This window comes from Bos mutus, chromosome 9, assembly GCF_027580195.1.
Source record: "Bos mutus isolate GX-2022 chromosome 9, NWIPB_WYAK_1.1, whole genome shotgun sequence".
NCBI classification, from domain to species: domain Eukaryota; kingdom Metazoa; phylum Chordata; class Mammalia; order Artiodactyla; family Bovidae; genus Bos; species Bos mutus.
The window spans coordinates 905,733-923,646 of NC_091625.1; the positions used below are offsets into that span (position 1 = coordinate 905,733).

A 17,914-nucleotide genomic window follows, 5' to 3' on the forward strand; every position below is an offset into this window, starting at 1 on the left:
GGAATTAAGAAGTTAAATCTAAAATTACAAATAATGTTAAGTGTAAGAAAGATGATCACAGATGTTTTGGAAGAGGACAACAGATGCTCCTTTTAAGATGAATTACAAAAGGGAATTTTTGGTATAATTAATGAGCAATTAAACAAAAACCTAAAAAATAACTAATGGGCCTAGGTGAAGAGTGGGGAGCATTTCAAAAAGTTAACAACATATATAAAGACCAGGATATGAGCAGAACCTGACATATCCCAGAACTCCACAGCAGCCATTTTTGCCTTAAGTTTGGTGAAGGGAAAGAGTTTGAAGAACCAAGCAGAGGCTAGATCCTGCAAGAATGTCTGTAATTTTATGTCAAAGTATATCCAACATTTGACTTCAACATGATTAGTGTGACTTTTTTCCTCATCAGTTGAGCAAGGTGATACTCTGTAGAAAAGTCCTACTATCCATTATAACACAGTGTTCATCTTTCTTTCTTCAACAAATTCCTTCAGGTATTAATGTCACAACCCTCCCCAGCTTTTAAAGCAATGGCATCCTAGTATATATGGGAAAAAATTCAACTTTTAAAAAAAGTCCAGAGCCCAAAGGGCTGGGCACCCTCTGGCTCTTGCTTCCCACTGTGCTTCTGCTTCAGCCATCCTGGAGGTGCCATGTCAAGTCCCCTTAGCCCGCCAACCAGAGAGTTTCCCAGGGCAGTTCCCTGGGAGTCCAGGCTCACTGCACTCTGCCAATTTCCTAGCACAAGAGTGCAAATTATTTTTGCCTTGGTCTTAGGATTTTACACAGGCTCTTTCTTCCCCTGGGCAGACATAGCCTGAAAGAGCAGTGTTAATGCTCCTGGGACAACCTTCAAACAATGGTAGTTGGAAACGAGTGGAAAAATGCTTCTTCCTTTCACCCTTTAGCTGCCCATTTCTTGGAGACTTTCTGTAATTCTCAGGAGGTCCCAGTAGAACTGAGCCTTTGTCACCCAGAGCAGAGGTGCAATGACTTTCTCTTCCTTTGACTGTGCCTTGATCTGTCTCCTGGTCCCCTGTCCTTCACTAGCTCCTTGTCATCACCTCTAAGAAGTTGCTTACACCTACGCTTGTGATACAACCTCTGCTTTTGGGGGGAACCCATACTGTGGTCCTGACCTTTGCAAGCATTCTGTGTTTATTTTTCAGTGAAGCCCATTGTGTTCTGCCTGGAACTCTCCTCTTTGGATATCTTTACAAGGCTGGTGCCATGTCGTTATTAAATTGCAGCTGAAATGTTACATTCTGAGAGGGGTCTTTAATCTCATGTTACACCCATACTGCTCATCTCTGTTCATTACATTATTCTTTTTTTTTTTTTTAGGGAAAGCAGGCTAGATTTATTAAAAAACTATAAAAGGTTACAATATAAATCAAACAAAATTAGTTGTTAAAAGTTAAGTGACTCATATGTATCCAAATTCTGACCAAATAAAGACAATCCAATGCATAGGAAGAATATTCTATGGCTCAAGGAGCAAACAGCAATAAATAGAAATGTCAATACAGAAACCACATATACAAATCTACAGTTTTAATGTAACAACAAATCATAAGTACATGTGTTAGCTATCTTTCTCTAACATTAAAGTAGTAGTATATGTTTCATTTTCTGTAAAAACATATATAATGCATAAAACCTTTAATCCCATGTAATATAGTCTAAGAAGTGTGAATCATGCAGTATGTTAAGGTTTTCTTATGTGAAGATATACATTTCAGTCTATTATCACAAGCATTGTAAAGGTGACCCACAAAAATGTTTATCGTTTGCAACTGTATATAGAGAACAAACCGCCCAGAAATTAGTATTTCTTATTAATCTTACTGAGTGGTATTAAAGTGGCCTGCCTGAAAGGGCAAATCACTTATCTGCAAGCTTAAAATAGCAGAGATCAATGTATATTAAATAATACATGAGTGAAAAAACTATACAATGTACAATAGCAGGAGGTTACAAAACTGAATACTGTGTAAAAGATTTATTAGTCTGTACAAGTTTGTACCAAGATTTTCACTGCAACAGTATTTTTCCATACACATCGAAATCTGGAAGCAATATGCCTTTTTCAAATTATAGTTTAGTGTTTTTTCCCCCAACCCTCAAAACACAGAAATATGTTTTTGAATATCAACTAGTCATTTATGGAAGTCATAAGATACAGATATTCATTAACATTACACAAGCTATAATTGAAGTACCGGAACAAACACCACCAACATTTGTGGGAAAATGTGTTGGTTTTAAAGGTGATAAGTGCTACATGAGTTACACAAACATACTACTCCTGTCCTTCTGAAACCAAAATGGGGGAATCTTATTGCGATTCTGTCAAATACCACACAACCCAAAACGCTGCACAGAGGCTCATGAAGCCAGGTACACATCACAGAATTAAAACTCCAGCTAAGCAATGAGCTGCTCCTCAAGTCAAGGAAGACCAAACTCCTTTAACATATTAATGCTACTTCTGAAGTATCGTCAGAACAAACGGGGATTTAATTATAAATTGGCCTCGACCACATCCTGCAAAGAGGATTTTGCTTAGTACTAAAGAGAATCCGTCAGTGAACATCCTAGGAAAGCTGTGGAATCATGCTTTTTGTTATTCCTGAAGGGAAATCTGCCAGGTTTGATGACATCTGTTTATCTCCCAGTGGTCCTGGGAGTTCTACGATACCAATTAATTCAGTAATTGATAAGTATTGAAGTGAAAAAGAGACCAAAACTAGACCTTGTATCAACATATACTAGAGAGGTGGATTTTTAAAAAATCACATGATGAATGTAAATCATAAAATCAAATGTACTTATAAAGGTACACCTGTTTTATGTTACATAAAAAACTGCAGATTGCAAACTGTGCATGCTTACGTTTTACCTGGAAAAGTCAATGAGTGGGCTTTCTCACAAATATTTACTGCCATGATACAAAACAAATATGTGCAAACTGCAAGGTCCCTAAAATAGCAGTTAAGAGAGTTTATATACAGAAAGATGACATTATCTGATCAAATACGCAAGAGATGGCGTTTCCCAGAGTTTATAACACAGAACAGTAACCACCACATGCTCCACCTCCTTGGCCTTCTTCCCTGTGTGTCAGCTTGACTCCTTTATTCTGGTTCTCACTTTCCCACAGTCCAGGGGTCTGAATGATCTTTTCAACAAGTTCCTCAAAAGCACACTGTACACCATCACAGGTTTTTGCACTTTCCTCTATAAATAACATGGAATGCTTTCGTGCAAATTTCAGGCCTTCATTTCTATCAACTTCATGATTTTCCTTATCAATTTTGTTTCCAACTAGCATGTTTACTATGTCATTTCTCGTGCAGTATGTTTCCAACTCATTTAACCAATTATCCAGTTTAACAAAGGTGTCTCTTCTTGTGACATCATAAACTAATATAACACCCTGTGCACCTCTATAATAGCTGGGAGTTAATGTTCTGAACCTTTCTTGACCAGCAGTATCCCATATTGCAAGTTTTGCCTTATTTCCATCCACTGAAATTGTTTTCACCTTAAAATCAACACCTATTGTTGCTGCAAGTTCTGGATCAAAAGTATCATCTGTGAACATCAAGAGCAGGCTGGGGAGTTTGTCGGGCGTTTGGCGGGAGCAATTGTTAGTGGGTGTCCCTGTCATGTCTGGTCGTGGCAAGCAAGGCGGCAAGGCCCGCGCCAAGGCCAAGTCGCGCAAAATTAAAAAAAAAAAAAAAAAAAAAAAGAGCAGGCTGGACTTGCCCACGCCGCTCTCGCCGATGATGAGGATCCTCAGGGTGGTCAGCACGTCCTCGTCCATCCTGACCCTGCTCCGCACCGCGAGCAGCCGCTACATTATTCTTAATATGCTTATTATAAGTGACCAGTTTTTAAATGTTTCTGTTTATTTTCTTATTAACTTAGTTGATTGCTTACTTTCTACCACCTAGAATGCAAGTTCCAGGTGAGCAGAAGCCTACTACACTATGAAGTTGTGCTCCCAGAGCTTAGAAAAATGGCTGTCATGTAGTGGTTACCCAATAAATGGGTGTTGAAGGACTTTAAAAATGAAATTCTGTTCGTTTTAAAGGTGAAACAAAATATACAAGGTAATATTTCTCTAAGAACACATATAGCTAAAACTCTTATATGTTTCCACTGCTTAATATATACATATTTATAGTGATTACCTTGTGAGAGAGGAGCACATGTGCATTTCGGGTGCAGGGAATGCTGATTACTTTGATCTGCGCTATGAATACTTGAGTATGTACACTGATACATATGTGAAAATTCATTGAGATGTATGTGCTTTACTGTAAATTATCTTTAAATATAGACTTTAAAAGTTTTGACCTGGTTTGGTTCTTGGTGAAAAAAATATAAATGAGTTCCACATTATTAAGACTATAAAGGCTTATTTTGTCTCAATATATTTTCAGATAGTCCATCAAATACTAATTTTTGAAATATCAGTAATCAAAGAATACTTTGGGTACATTTTTACATTTGTTTTCAAAATTACTTTCTTAACACAGCAAAAGATCAATCTTTGCCAATTAAATTCCTGCAGAGAAAAAGTCTTCATTCCATGAGAACGCTTTTAAAAATAGGACTTTTGATAGTGGAGTTTGCATATTAATTTAAATTACTTTGTCAGCTGTTGTGAAAATGCTATATCTTAAAGTCCTTAGCGTTGGTCCTATGAGGAACTTCTCTATTGGTTATGTGGAGCACTTCTATTTTTAATAAATTTGTATTTGCCTATTCTCTCTATGTAGGTCTCAAATTATTACTCGTGTTCAGTTGCAAAGTTGTGTCCAACTCTTTGCAACCTCATGAACTGTAGCATGCCAGGCTCCTCTGTCCTCCACTATCTCCGGAAGTTTGTTCAAATCTATGTCCATTGAGTAGGTGATGCTATCTATCTTATTCTCTTCCACCCTCTTCTTTTACCTTCAATCTTTCTCAGTATCAGTGTCTTTTCCAATGAGTTGGCTCTTCTCAAGTGTCCAAAGTATTGGAGCTTTAACTTCAGTACCAGCCCTTCCAATGAGTATTCATGGCTGATTTCCTTTGGGATTAACTGGTTTGATCTCCTTGCAGCCCAAGGGACTCTCAAGAGTCTTCTCCATCACCATAGTTCAAAAGCATCAATTCTTCAGCACTCAACTTTCTTTATGCTACAACTCTCACATCCATACATGACTACTGGAAAAACCATAGCTTTGACTATATGGACCTTTGTTGGTAAAGTGATGTCTCTGCTTTTTAATATGCTGTCAAGTTTGTAATAGCTTTCCTTCCAAGGAACATGTCTTTGAATTTCATGGCTGCAGTCATCATCCACAGTAACTTTGGAGCCCAAGAAATTAAAATCTGTCACTGTTTTCACTTTTCCCTTTCTATTTGCATGAAGTGATGTGACTGGATACCATAATCTTAGTTTTTTGAATGTTGAGTTTCAAGCCAACTTTTTCACTCTCCCCTTTCACCCACATCAAGAGGCTCTTTAGTACCTCTTCACTTTCTGTCATTAATGTGGTATCATTTGCATATCTGAGGTTGCTAATATTTCTCCCAGCAATCTTGATTCCAGCTTGTGCTTCATCCAGCCTTGTATTTTAATGATGTACTCTGCACATATGTTAAATAAGCAGGGTGACAATATACAGCCTTGTCATACTTCTTTCAATTTTGAACCAATCAGTTGTTCCAGGTGCAGTTCTAAGTGTTGTTTCTTGACCCACATATAGGTTTCTCAGGAGACAGGTAAGATGGTATGGTATTTCCATCTCTAAGAATTGTCCACAGTTTGTTATGATCCACACAATCAAAGGCTTTAGCATAGTCATTGAAGCAGAAGTAGATGTTTTCCTGGAACTCTCTTGCTTTCTCCTTGTGCAGTCAATGTTGGCAATTTGATCTCTGGTTTCTTTGCCTCTTCAAAACCTAGTTGGTATATCTGGAAGTTCTTGGTTATGTACTGTTGAAGCCTATCTTGCAGGATTTTGAGTATAACATTACTAGCAGGTGAAATGAGCTCAATAGTTTACCAGTTTGAACATCCTTTGGTGTTGCCATTCTTTGGGACTGGAATGAAAACTGACGTTTTCCAGTCCTGTGGCCACTGCTATGTTTTCCAAATTTACTGTCATATCATGTGCAGCACTTTAATGTAATCATCTTTTGGTATTTGAAATAGCTCAGCTGGAATTCCATCACCTCCATAGCTTTGCTCAGTGATGCTTCCTAAGGCCAGTTGACTTCCCACTCCAGGATGTCTGTCTCTAGGTGAGTGATCACACCATGTGATAATTCACATCAAGACCCTTTTTTGGTAGAGTTCTTCTTTGTATTCTTGCTATGTCTTCTTTATCTCTTCTGCTTCTGTTAAGCCTTTCCATTTCTGTCCTTTATCATGTCTATCCTTGTATGAAATATTCTCTTGATCTTTCCAGTTTTCTGGAAGAGTTCTTTAGTCGTTCCCATTCTAGTGTTTTTGTCTCTTTGCATTGTTCATTTAAGAAGGTCTTCTTATCTCTCGTTGCTATTCTTTGAAACTCTGCATTCAGTTGGGCATATCTTTCACTTCCTCCCTTGCCTTTTGCTTCTCTTCTTTCCTCAACTATTTGCAAAGCCTCTTCAGAAAGCCATCTTGCTTTAGACCTGGAGTTGACTGACTTAGACCATGAGCTCCTTATTGCAAAATTCAGGCTTAACTTGAAGATAGTAGAGAAAACCACTAAGCCATTCGGGTATGACCTAAATAAATACCTTATGATTATATAGTGGAGGTGATGCATAGAGCAAATGGATTAGATCTGGTAGACTGAGTGCCTGAAGAACTATAGACAGAAGTTCATAACATTGTACAGGAGACAGTGAACAAAATCATACTAAATTACTTGGCTAGATTAACACAAATTTAAGTTTAGTGTCAAAATGTAAATCTGATATTCTTCAGTATCTTAATCACAAATTATATACTTTATAAATAGCAATTAAGGCTTTTTGTGGTATAGTGGTGATGCACATAGGCCATAAGACACTGAAAACCTAGGTGTAATTCAGTAACAACAGGGCAAACCTCATCTTCTGGCCAAATAGGCTGCTTCTTTTCTGACGTGGGTTGAAAGGCTAGATGTTCTCCAATCCAACAATAGCTGTCAACTGTTTTATAGCTGCTCCATGAAAATCTACATTCAGTGTTTCATTCTTTGGGGTGAAGAACTAAACATTTCCTTCATACTTTAAGAACAGTTCAATGCCACCTTCTCAGTGATATCCATAGCCAGAATCATTTGTATTTTATTGTCACACTCATGATATTCACTTATGCATTCAAACATTCAGTAGATATTTATGAAGTCCTGACATGTGTCAGATACAGAGTGGCCTTGAGAATGTAAAGACACATAAGACACGACTATACCTTAGTTTAGATTAGCAGTTCCTAAAATTAGTTTTTCATCAGTAGTTCTTCAAATTAGTTTTAGTAAAGTAGTTTGTCAAAAATGGTTAATTCTCCATAGACTCCACCATGGAACCTTTGGAGGCAGAACTTGTTGGTGTGGAAATTGGAGGTATGCATTCACAAGTTCCTAGATGCTTATGATATCAGCTCTGGAGACCCAGTCTGTACCCTTTCACAATATTCCTATTTCTATTTCCAGAAATATTTCTATTTTTATTGCATAAACCTAACCCATTTTGGAAGTTAAAAAAGAAGATTTTGAACAAGTCTCTCCAACTTTTAAAAATGAAAGTATTGGTTATGGTTGTACTCTTTGGGGGTAATATTCTTCTAATGTGAATATTATATGTGTGCATGCTAAGTCACTTTAGTCACGTCTGACTCTTTGCAACCCAGTGGACTGCAGCCCGCCAAGCTCCTCTGTCCATGGAATTCTCCAAGAAAGAAGACTAGAATGGGTAGCCATTCATTCTCCAGGGGATCTCCCCAGCCCATGATTGAACTTGGGTCTCCTGCTTTGCAGGCAGATTCTTCACCATTTGAGCCACAAGGAAGTAAAATTGGTATATAGTTAATATCAAATATTTGTCCAACAATAAATGAAGATTGACAGTCTTTTCAAAGTGAGCCTTCTTCAAACAAAACATTATTATATGGCATAGCTTCAAGACTTAGAAAGAAACTTAAAATTTTGCATCTGAGATTCTTTGTTTCTATAGTAAAAAAGAAAAAGATGTTCAATTCTTCTTGTCATGCCTTGATTTAAATGTCTAAATAATCTACACATTTTTTATTGAATAAAAGAAGCATAGCTCTTTATCTACTGGCATGGGTCACACAAGGGTCATCTTATACTTGTTTTATTTAAGAGTATTGAATTTTATTTTGAGTATATTTACAGGATTAAAACTAGATATATTTTAAGTTTGTATTTTAAGGTATTTTGTCTAAAAAAACTGGACATATTCCCGAGTCTGAATGTTAGATAGTATGAAACCAAGTCACAATTGGAAATATCATAGTCTCTATAGACAAAACAAAAAGAGAGAAATGCATATATATGTTGGGCTAAAAAAATGATATTACTTTAGGTTAATGTATTAAATATTTGGAAGATTCCAGAAATAAGTCCTGTCAGGGAAACTGTAACATAACACACTGTAAAAATGATGAACTCCTTAGGCATTTGATAACAAAGTAATAAGAAGATGATGAGGAGTTAAAGAAGTTAGTTTCTGCTATGATTTTTTCTTTAGTCTATTATCTTTATTGATGGCTTATAAGACTTCAATCTATCAATAAATATTGACCTTTTATTCTAAATGCTACCTTAACTGTGCCTGTCACACATTGTGGGAGATTACTATAATTATGAAAGGTCAAAAGTACCCACAGAAGTGTTAAGTCAAATGCTATAAAATTGTCTTGACATTTTACAAAAGTGAAAAATGTGCAATACTAGTTTCAAAATGTTAATATTACCAAGTAAGGAAAATATGCCTGGGAAAATTAACTCTGAGTATAGAAGTGGCCACTTCTATATGGTCAAACTGAAATCAGATTGATTATATTCTTTGTAATTGAAGATGGAGAAGATCTATACAGTCAGTAAAAAACATCAATTCTCTGGTGCTCATTTCTTTGTAGTTCAACTCTCAATCCATACATGACCACTGGAAAAACCATAGCCGTGACTAGGTGGACCTTTGTTGGCAAAGTAATGTCTCTGCTATCTAATATGCTGTCTAGGTGATTATAACTTTCCTTCCAAGGAGTAAGCGTCTTTTAATTTTATGGTTGCAATTATCATCTGAAGTGATTTTGGAGCCCAGAAAAATAAAGTCAGCCATTGTTTCCACTGTTTCCTCATCTATTTGCATGAAGTGATGGGATCAGATGCCATGATCTTAGTTTTTTGAATTTGAGCTTTAAGGAAACATTTTCACTTTCCTCTTTCACTCTCATCAAGAGGTTCTTTAGTTTTTCTCCACTTTCTGCTATAAGGGTGGTATCATCTGCATTTCTGAGGTTATTGATATTTCTCCCGGCAAACTTGATTCCAGCTTGTGCTTCTTCCAGCCCAGCGGTTCTCATGATGTACTCTACATACAAGTTAAATAAGCAGGGTGACAATATACAGCCTTGACGTACTCCTTTTCCTATTTGGAACCAGTCTGTTGTTCCATGTCCAGTTCTAACTGTTGCTTCCTGACCTGCATATAGGTTTCTCAAGAGGCAAGTCAGGTGGTCTGGTATTGCCATCTCTTTCAGAATTTTCCACAGTTTATTGTGATCCACACAGTCAAATGCTTTGGCATAGTCAATAAAGCAGAAGAATATGTTTTTCTGGAACTCTCTTGCTTTTTCGATGATCCAGCAGATGTTGGCAATTTGATCTCTGGTTCCTCTGCCTTTTCTAAAACCAGCTTGAACATCTGGAAGTTCACGGTTTACGTATTGCTGAAGACTGGCTTGCAGAATTTTGAGCATCACTTTACTAGCATGTGAAATGAATGCAGTTGTGCGGTAGTTTGAGCATTCTTTAGCATTGCCTTTCTTTGGGATTGGAATGAAAACTGACCTTTTCCAGTCCTGTGGCTACTGCTGAGGTTTTCAAATTTTCTGGCATATTGAGTGAAGCACTTTCACAGCATCATATTTCAGGATTTGAAATAGCCCAACTGGAATTCCATCACCTCCACTAGCTTTGTTTATAGTGATACTTCCTAAGGCCCACTTGACTTCACATTCCAGAATGTCTGGTTCTAGGTGAGTGATCAGACCATTGTAATTATCTGGGTCATGAAGATCTTTTTTGTACAGTTCTTCTGTGTATTCTTGCCACCTCATCTTAATATCTTCTGCTTCTGTTAGGTCTCTACTATTTCTGTCCTTTATTGTGCCCATCTTTGCATGAAGTGTTCCCTTGGTATCTCTAATTTTCTTAAAGAGATCTCTAGTCTTTCCCATTGTATTGTTTGCCTCTATTTCTTTGCATTGATCGCTGAGGAATGCTTTCTTATCTCTCCTTGCTATTCTTTGGAAGTCTGCATTCAAATGGCTATATCTTTCCTTTTCTCCTTTGCTTTTTGCTTCCCTTCTTTTAACAGCTATTTTTAAGGCCTCCTCAGACAACCATTTTGCTTTTATGCATTTCTTTTTCATGGGGATGGTCTTGATTCCTGTCTCCTGTACAATGTCACGAACCTCCTTCCATAGTTCATCAGGCACTCTGTCTGTCAGATCTAGTCCCTTAAATCTATTTCTCACTTCCACTCTATAGTCATAAGGTATTTAATTTAGGTCATACCTGAATGGTCTAGTGGTTTTCTCCCCTTTCTTCAATTTAAGTCTGAATTTGGCAATAAGGAATTCATGATCTGAGCCACAGTCAGCTCCCAGACTTGTTCTTGCTGACTGTATAGAGCTTCTCCATCTTTGGCTGCAAATAATATAATCAATCTGATTTTCCTTCAAATCAGACATTTGGAGGTCCGGTAGGTCAGGACACTGTCTGGCTCATTTATTGAAATATAATTTAAGCAGTTGACCTAGAAACAAATTGATGGGACAAAGATCCATCAGTAAGATAGAATTTGCAGACATTAGGACCTATTAGATATTAACCTAACCTCCAGCAGCTAAATGCACTGCCTTCTTTTAAGGAAATGTGAATACAGTTCTATTTATGTTGAGCACAGGATATAATAAGAATATTAGTTCAGTTCAGTCACTCAGTCATGTCTGACTCTGTGACCCTATGGACTGCAGCATGCCAGGCTTCGCTGTCCATCACCGAATCTCAGAGTTTGCTTAAACTCATGTCCATTGAGTCGGTGATGCCATCCAACCATCTCATGCTCTGGCATCCCCTTCTCTTCCTGCCTTCAATCTTTCCCAGCATCAGGGTCTTTTCCAATGAGTCAGGTCTTTGCATCAGGTGGCTAAAATATTGGAGCTTCAGCTTCAGAATCAGTCCTTCCAAAGAATATTCAGGACTTATTTCCTTTAGGATGCACTGGTTGGATCTCTTTGCAGTCCAATGGACTCTCAAGAGTCTTCTCCAACACCACAGTTTAAAAGCAGCAATTCTTCCATGCTCGACTTTCTTCATGGTCCAACCCTAACATCCATACATGACTACTGGAAAAACCATAGCTTTGACTAGATGGAGCCTTGTTGGCAAAGTAATGTGTCTGCTTTTTAATATGCTATCTAGGTTGGTCATAGCTTTTCTTCCAAGGAGCAAGCATCTTTTAACTTCGTGGCTGAAGTCACCATCTGCAGTGATTTTTGGAGCCCAAGAAAATAAATCCTGTCACTGTTCCATTGTTTCCCCATCTATTTGCCATGATATGATGGGGCCAGGTGCCGTGATCTTAGTTTTCTGAATGTTGAGCTTTAAGCCACTCTTTTCACTCTCCTCTTTCACTTTCATCAAGAGGATCTTTAGTTCCTTTTCACTCTCTGCCATAAGTGTGATGTCATCTGCATATCTGAGATTATTGATATTTCTCCCAGCAATCTTGATTCCAGCTTGTGCTTCATCCAGCCAGGCATTTTGCATGGTGAACTCTGCATGTAAGTTAAATAAGCAGGGTGACAATATACAACCTTGACATACTCCTTTCCCAATTTGGAACCAGTCTGTTGTTCTATGTCCAGTTCTGTTGCTTCTTGAACTCTATACAGATTTGTCAAGAGGCAGGTAAGGTAGTCTGGTATTCCCATCTCTTTAAGAATTTTCCACAGTTTGTTGTGATCCACATAGTCAAGGGCTTTAGTGTAGTCAATGAAGCAGAAGATTTTTTTTTTTTCTGGAATACTCTTGATTACCTAGACTACTATGCAATCCAGACTGAGAAGATTTTAACTAAAAGGAAAGGGTCTTTTTGTTGGCTTTTGGAAAAAGAACATTGGTATTGAGCACAAATATTTTAAGATATATCCTATTTAAAGTTTAGATAACAGCTTTTCTCACAATATCAATGATTTCATTTTGGTTCAGTTGTTAATCAAATCAAGTAAAAATGTATCACACTACTATAAAATAAATTTTATTATCATTAGAATATTGAATGATACAAGAGAAAATGGAGGCATCATTATCATATCAGCATTTTGGACTTTGGAGACATAAAATTTTTTTTAATATGTGTTTTATCTTAGAGATGACCTATGAAATCTTCACAGTTTGTTATCACCAGAGTTGAACTGGAAACTAATGCCCATATGAATTAAAGCCAAAGTTTTAGAACATAGCTGGTTAACCTGTCCTAAATTCTCAGAATCTCTGTACTTCAGAGGACCTTAACACTATTCTGATCTTAACTCTATTCTCATCTTGATGTCCCTGGCATCTTTCAGTAAGGTGAATCTACCAACCAATCCATCACCTAGAAGGTAAAACCTAGTATGTCTACTTGCCCTTCATTCTTGTCAACCTGACTCTGCTGCTCTGGGCCAAAGCCTTGATTCGCTGTCAGTGACAGATTGAACATTGCAGTTCCTGGGAACCACCCTCACCTCTGCACATTTTCTTCTGAGTTATCCCACAGTCTAGCTTTACTTTTCCTCCAGTTCTCCTCTTTTTTGCATGAGTAATTTTCATTTAGTCTTCAAGAATGAGGTCAGTTTTTCCCCAGAGGAAACTGTTCCATAAGCTTGACAGGTCTTCTGTTGGGAAAGGAAGTTTCTTACAGACTTTCAACCTCTATTGTGGTGATAAAAAAGGACCCTGGGCTGGGACTATCTCCTGACCTAGAGGTAAAGAGGCCACACATGCCTGTACCGAGTGCAGCACCTCCTGGGAGTTTATTTTTCACCTGTTTCATGCTTAATGATTGCTCTTTTGTTATGCTGACATGTGTGTGTGTCAAAGGCATTTATTTAGACTTTGTGGGCAGGAGCTAGGTCCTTCTGCAGCTCCACAGGAGAGGTTTGGAGGCCAGTTCCCCAGCATCAGCTGCTGGGGTTGGGGCTTGGTTAGAGGAACTTGGTCCATGAGAGAAGGAGGCACACCATGGGAGCCGATTTTGTTGTCCCTTCTATAGAGAAGAGTAAGGAAAGATCAAGTAAAGCCCTGTTCCATTTGTGCTTGACTGTGTTGTGTTTTCTCCAGCAACTCTGATACGAGATACCACAGGCAGAAATGTGTGAAGTCGTCCATGGAACTGGTAACTGTTGTTCTACTCCCCTGGGATTGGTGCTTGGTGTAAGGTGTTCTGCTCTAAACTTCTATGAACTTGACCTAAGTAAGCCTCTATATTCCCCCAAAGCACCTGATGCATATTTCCATGTTAGTATTCACCACATTATTGGGATGCATGTCTGTCCAACGGTTACAGTCCAACTCTACTGTATGTTGCTTGGGAGATCAGGGACCCTGGACTGGAACAACTGCCTTCCATAATCTGTTAAATTGTTTTCATAACTTGAAGCATTTCCTACTTGACCATGAGCCCCAAGTCTATATGTCTATTCTGGATCTTTCTTGTGAGTTCCAAAGCTTTATTACTGTTATACGTTCTAAACTGTTCTGTCATTCTATGCCTCACAGTGAGTTAAATCATTTATTCATAGGTCAGACCCTTCAATATGAAATATTGCATCTTAAATCATTTTGTATACCTTATTCTTGTGTACTAAATGATTATTATGTGCTAAAACTCTTTGTTTAATTATTTTTCTCATGCATATAATTTTTAAAGCAGTTTTAGGTTCAGTGCAAAATGGAGTGAGACTACAAAGAAATCCCATATACTCCCTGCCCCAAGTGCACAGTTTCCCCCATTATCAAACTCCCATACCACAGTGGGATATTTGTTATATTTAATAAAGTTTCACTGACACATCATTATTACCTGAATTCCATAGTTTACATTAGTGTTCACTTTTGTTTCTGTAAATTTTATGGGTTTTGACAAATGTATAGTGACATATATTCACAATTACAGTTTCATGTAGAATAATTTCTGCCCCCAAAGTACTCTGTGCTCCACTTATTAATCTCCTCTTGAATATCTTTTATTACAAAATCATATAATTGGAATCTTAAAGTATGCAGCCCTCTCAAATTGACTTCTTTTACTTAGTAGTATGTATTTGTTTCCCCTGTGTCTTTTCATGGCTTGATAACTCATTTCTTTTTGGTGGTGAATAATATTTCATTGTCTGGATGTTCACGTTTATTTATTCATTCACCTGCTGAAGAACGTTTTGGTTTGACAATTGTGAATAAAACTACCATTTTTCATACTGTAAAAAGTCTCTTTGCAGATACATTTAAGCATTTTGAGATAAGGAGATTATATCTTGGATTACCTGATGGGCCCAAAATGTCATTACAATTAGCCTTATATAAGAGAGCCAGATGGAGAAGGCAATGGCAACCCACTTCAGTACTCTTGCCTGGAAAATCCCATGGACGGAGGAGCCTGGTAGGCTGCAGTCCATGGGGTCGCCAAGAGTCAGGCATGACTAAGTGACTTCATTTTCACTTTTCACATTCATGCATTGGAGAAGGAAATGGCAACCCATTCCAGTATTCTTGCCTGGAGAATCCCAGGGACAGAGGAGCCTAGTGGGCTGCCGTCTATGGGGTCACACAGAGTTGGACACGACTGAAGCGACTTAGTAGCAGCAGCAGCAAGAGAGGCAGAGAGAGAGAGAGAGAAGACTCAGAATGAAGAGAAGGAGATGTGACAGTGGAAATAGAGATTGGGACAATGCAGACAGCCAAGGAGTGCTAGCAGTTGGAAAATACAAGACAGATTCTCTCCTACAGATTCTGGAGATACAGCTGTCATATAGCTATATGTCAAAGACATATAGCTGTCCTTGGTTTTAGCCCGGTGAGCCTGTTTTTGGACTTTTAGCTTCCAGAACTGTAAGAAAATAAGTTTCTGGTGTTTCAAGTCACTAACTTTGTCATAATTTGTTATAGTAGTCAGATAAATGAATACACGTTCTTAAAATGTTTCTGAACTTGACCATATGGTGCAGGTAAGAAGACAAATGAGGCAATGAACTTGATGGTGAAAAGTGGGAGTAAGGTCGATGTGATAGGCTGGCAGTAGCATGAACAGCTATGTGATAGGTAAGCTACTTTCACTTCCCAGTGACCAGTAAGAAGCCAGGACAGTTTTAAAGTAGGGGAGTGGTACTATTACCTTTGTCTTTGAGAGATGGAGAGTCTGGAATTAAGGACACTGACTAATGATATTGTTACTCTGATAAGAGTTTGAACTGTACTGAGGAGGAGAGTTTTGAATTTAAGAGATTTTCCTGAAGTGGAATTGGAGCAATTTGGTAATTACATCATTTTTGAGTTATGTTATCATTCTGGGATCAACACTAGGAACAATTCCCTAGTAATGGTTTCTGCTTAGAAAGTGTGGGCTTTTTCTACTTAAATCATAGAAATTCTTCCAAAAAATGATTTGAGTATTATTTTGAAATTATTTATCAGAGACAATTTATTTTTAAAATGTGACTTTGAACAATCATTCACATTCTTTTTTTCTTTTTTAAACTTTTTATTTGTGTTGGGGTATAGCTGATTAACAAACAATGTTGTGATAGTTTCAGGTGAACAGCATCATTCTCATATTTTTGATAGTTTTTTTTTTTAAGTGTGAATAAATCAGCCCAGAAATTTATACCACACACTACTTCCATCAATCAAAATCTATTAATTAACATAATGATATAATTTTCAGTTCAGTTCAGTCACTCGGTCGTGTCTGACTCTTTGCGACCTCATGAATTGCAGCATGCCAGGCCTCCCTGTCCATCACCAAATCCCAGAGTTCACCCAAACTCACGTCCATCGAGTTGGTGATGTCGTCCAGCCATCTCATCCTCCGTCGTCCCCTTCTCCTCCTGCCCCCAATCCCTCCCAGCATCAGAGTCTTTTCCGAGTCAACTCTTCGCATGAGGTGGCCAAAGTATTGGAGTTTCAGCTTCAGCATCATTCCATCCAAAGAACACCCAAAGCTGATCTCCTTTAGAATGGACTGGCTGGATCTCCTTGCAGTCCAAAGGACTCTCAAGAATCTTCTCCAACACCACAGATCAAAAGCATAAATTCTTCAGCACTCAGCTTTCTTTACAGTCCAACTCTCACATCCATACATGACTACTGGAAAAACCATAGCCTTGACTAGATGGACCTTTTTTTGGCAAAGTAATGTCTCTGCTTTTGAATATGCTGTCTAGGTTGGTCATAACTTTCCTTCCAAGGAGTAAGTGTCTTTTAATTTCATCGCTACAATCTTCATCTGCAGTGATTTTGGAGTCCTCCCAAAAATAAAGTCTGACACTGTTTCCAGTTTCCCCATCTATTTCCCATGAAGTGATGGGACTAGATACCATGATTTTAGTTTTCTGAATGTTGAGCTTTAAGCCAACTTTTTCACTCTCCTCTTTCACTTTTATCAAGAGGCTTTTTAGTTCCTCTTCACTTTCTGCCATAAGGGTGGTGTCATCTGCATATCTGAGGTTATTGATACTTTTCCCAGCAATCTTGATTCCAGCTTGTGCTTCCTCCAGCCCAGTGTTTCTCATGATGTACTCTGTATACAAGTTAAATAAGCAGGGTGACAATATACAGCCTTGACATTCTCCTTTTCCTATTTGGAACCAGCCTGTTGTTCCATGTCCAGTTCTAACTGTTGCTTCCTAACCAGCATACAGATTTCTCAATAGGCAGGTCAGGTGGTCTGGTATTGCCATCTCTTTCAGAATTTTCCACAGTTTATTGTGATCCACACAGTCAAATGCTTTGGCATAGTCAATAAAGCAGAAATAGATGTTTTTCTGGAACTCTCTTGCTTTTTCCATGATCCAGTGGATGTCGGCAATTTGATTGGTTCCTCTGCCTTTTCAAAAACCAGCTTGAACATCAGAAGTTCACGGTTCACGTATTGCTGAAGCCTGTCTTGGAGAATTTTGAGCATTACTTTACTAGCGTGTGAGATGAGTGCAATTGTGGGGTAGTTTGAGCATTCTTTGGCATTGCCTTTCTTTGGGATTGGAATGAAAACTGATCTTTTCCAGTCCTGTGGCCACTGCCAGTGATCTCCAATATCACTTGAATGATGAATCAAATTATTGTGAATTTACGTAACCATCTTTTCAAGAATTAAATCCCAGAGGAAAAGATAAGATTTAATAAATAGCATTCTTGATATACATTGTTGGAATAATTTTCCTAATAATAAAATAAGCTAGTCATATTAGGAAGTAATGAGTTTTTAGTGCTCATTCTGATGAATAAGTTCAATTCTTACACAAATGAAGCAAATAAACATAGAGTCACTTTCAGGTTGATCTGTACTAGTAATAATTACTACCCATGGCTGATTCATGTTGCTGTATGGCAAAAACCAGCACAATATTGTAAAGTAACTAGCCTTCAATTAAAAT

At 37.9% G+C, this 17,914-nt stretch overlaps 1 protein-coding gene across 1 annotated transcript; it reads right to left on the minus strand.

The window, feature by feature from the left end:
• Positions 1 to 1,987: 1,987 nt before the first annotated feature.
• Positions 1,988 to 3,853, minus strand: LOC102284854 (ras-related protein Rab-18). Its single transcript, XM_005889553.3, has 2 exons — positions 3,759 to 3,853; positions 1,988 to 3,617 (listed from the first exon to the last, which is right to left on the minus strand). The coding sequence occupies exons 1-2, from the start codon at positions 3,827 to 3,829 to the stop codon at positions 3,065 to 3,067; spliced, it is 624 nt and encodes a 207-aa protein (XP_005889615.1). The 5' UTR covers positions 3,830 to 3,853; the 3' UTR covers positions 1,988 to 3,064.
• Between the last annotated feature and the right edge of the window lie 14,061 nt (positions 3,854 to 17,914).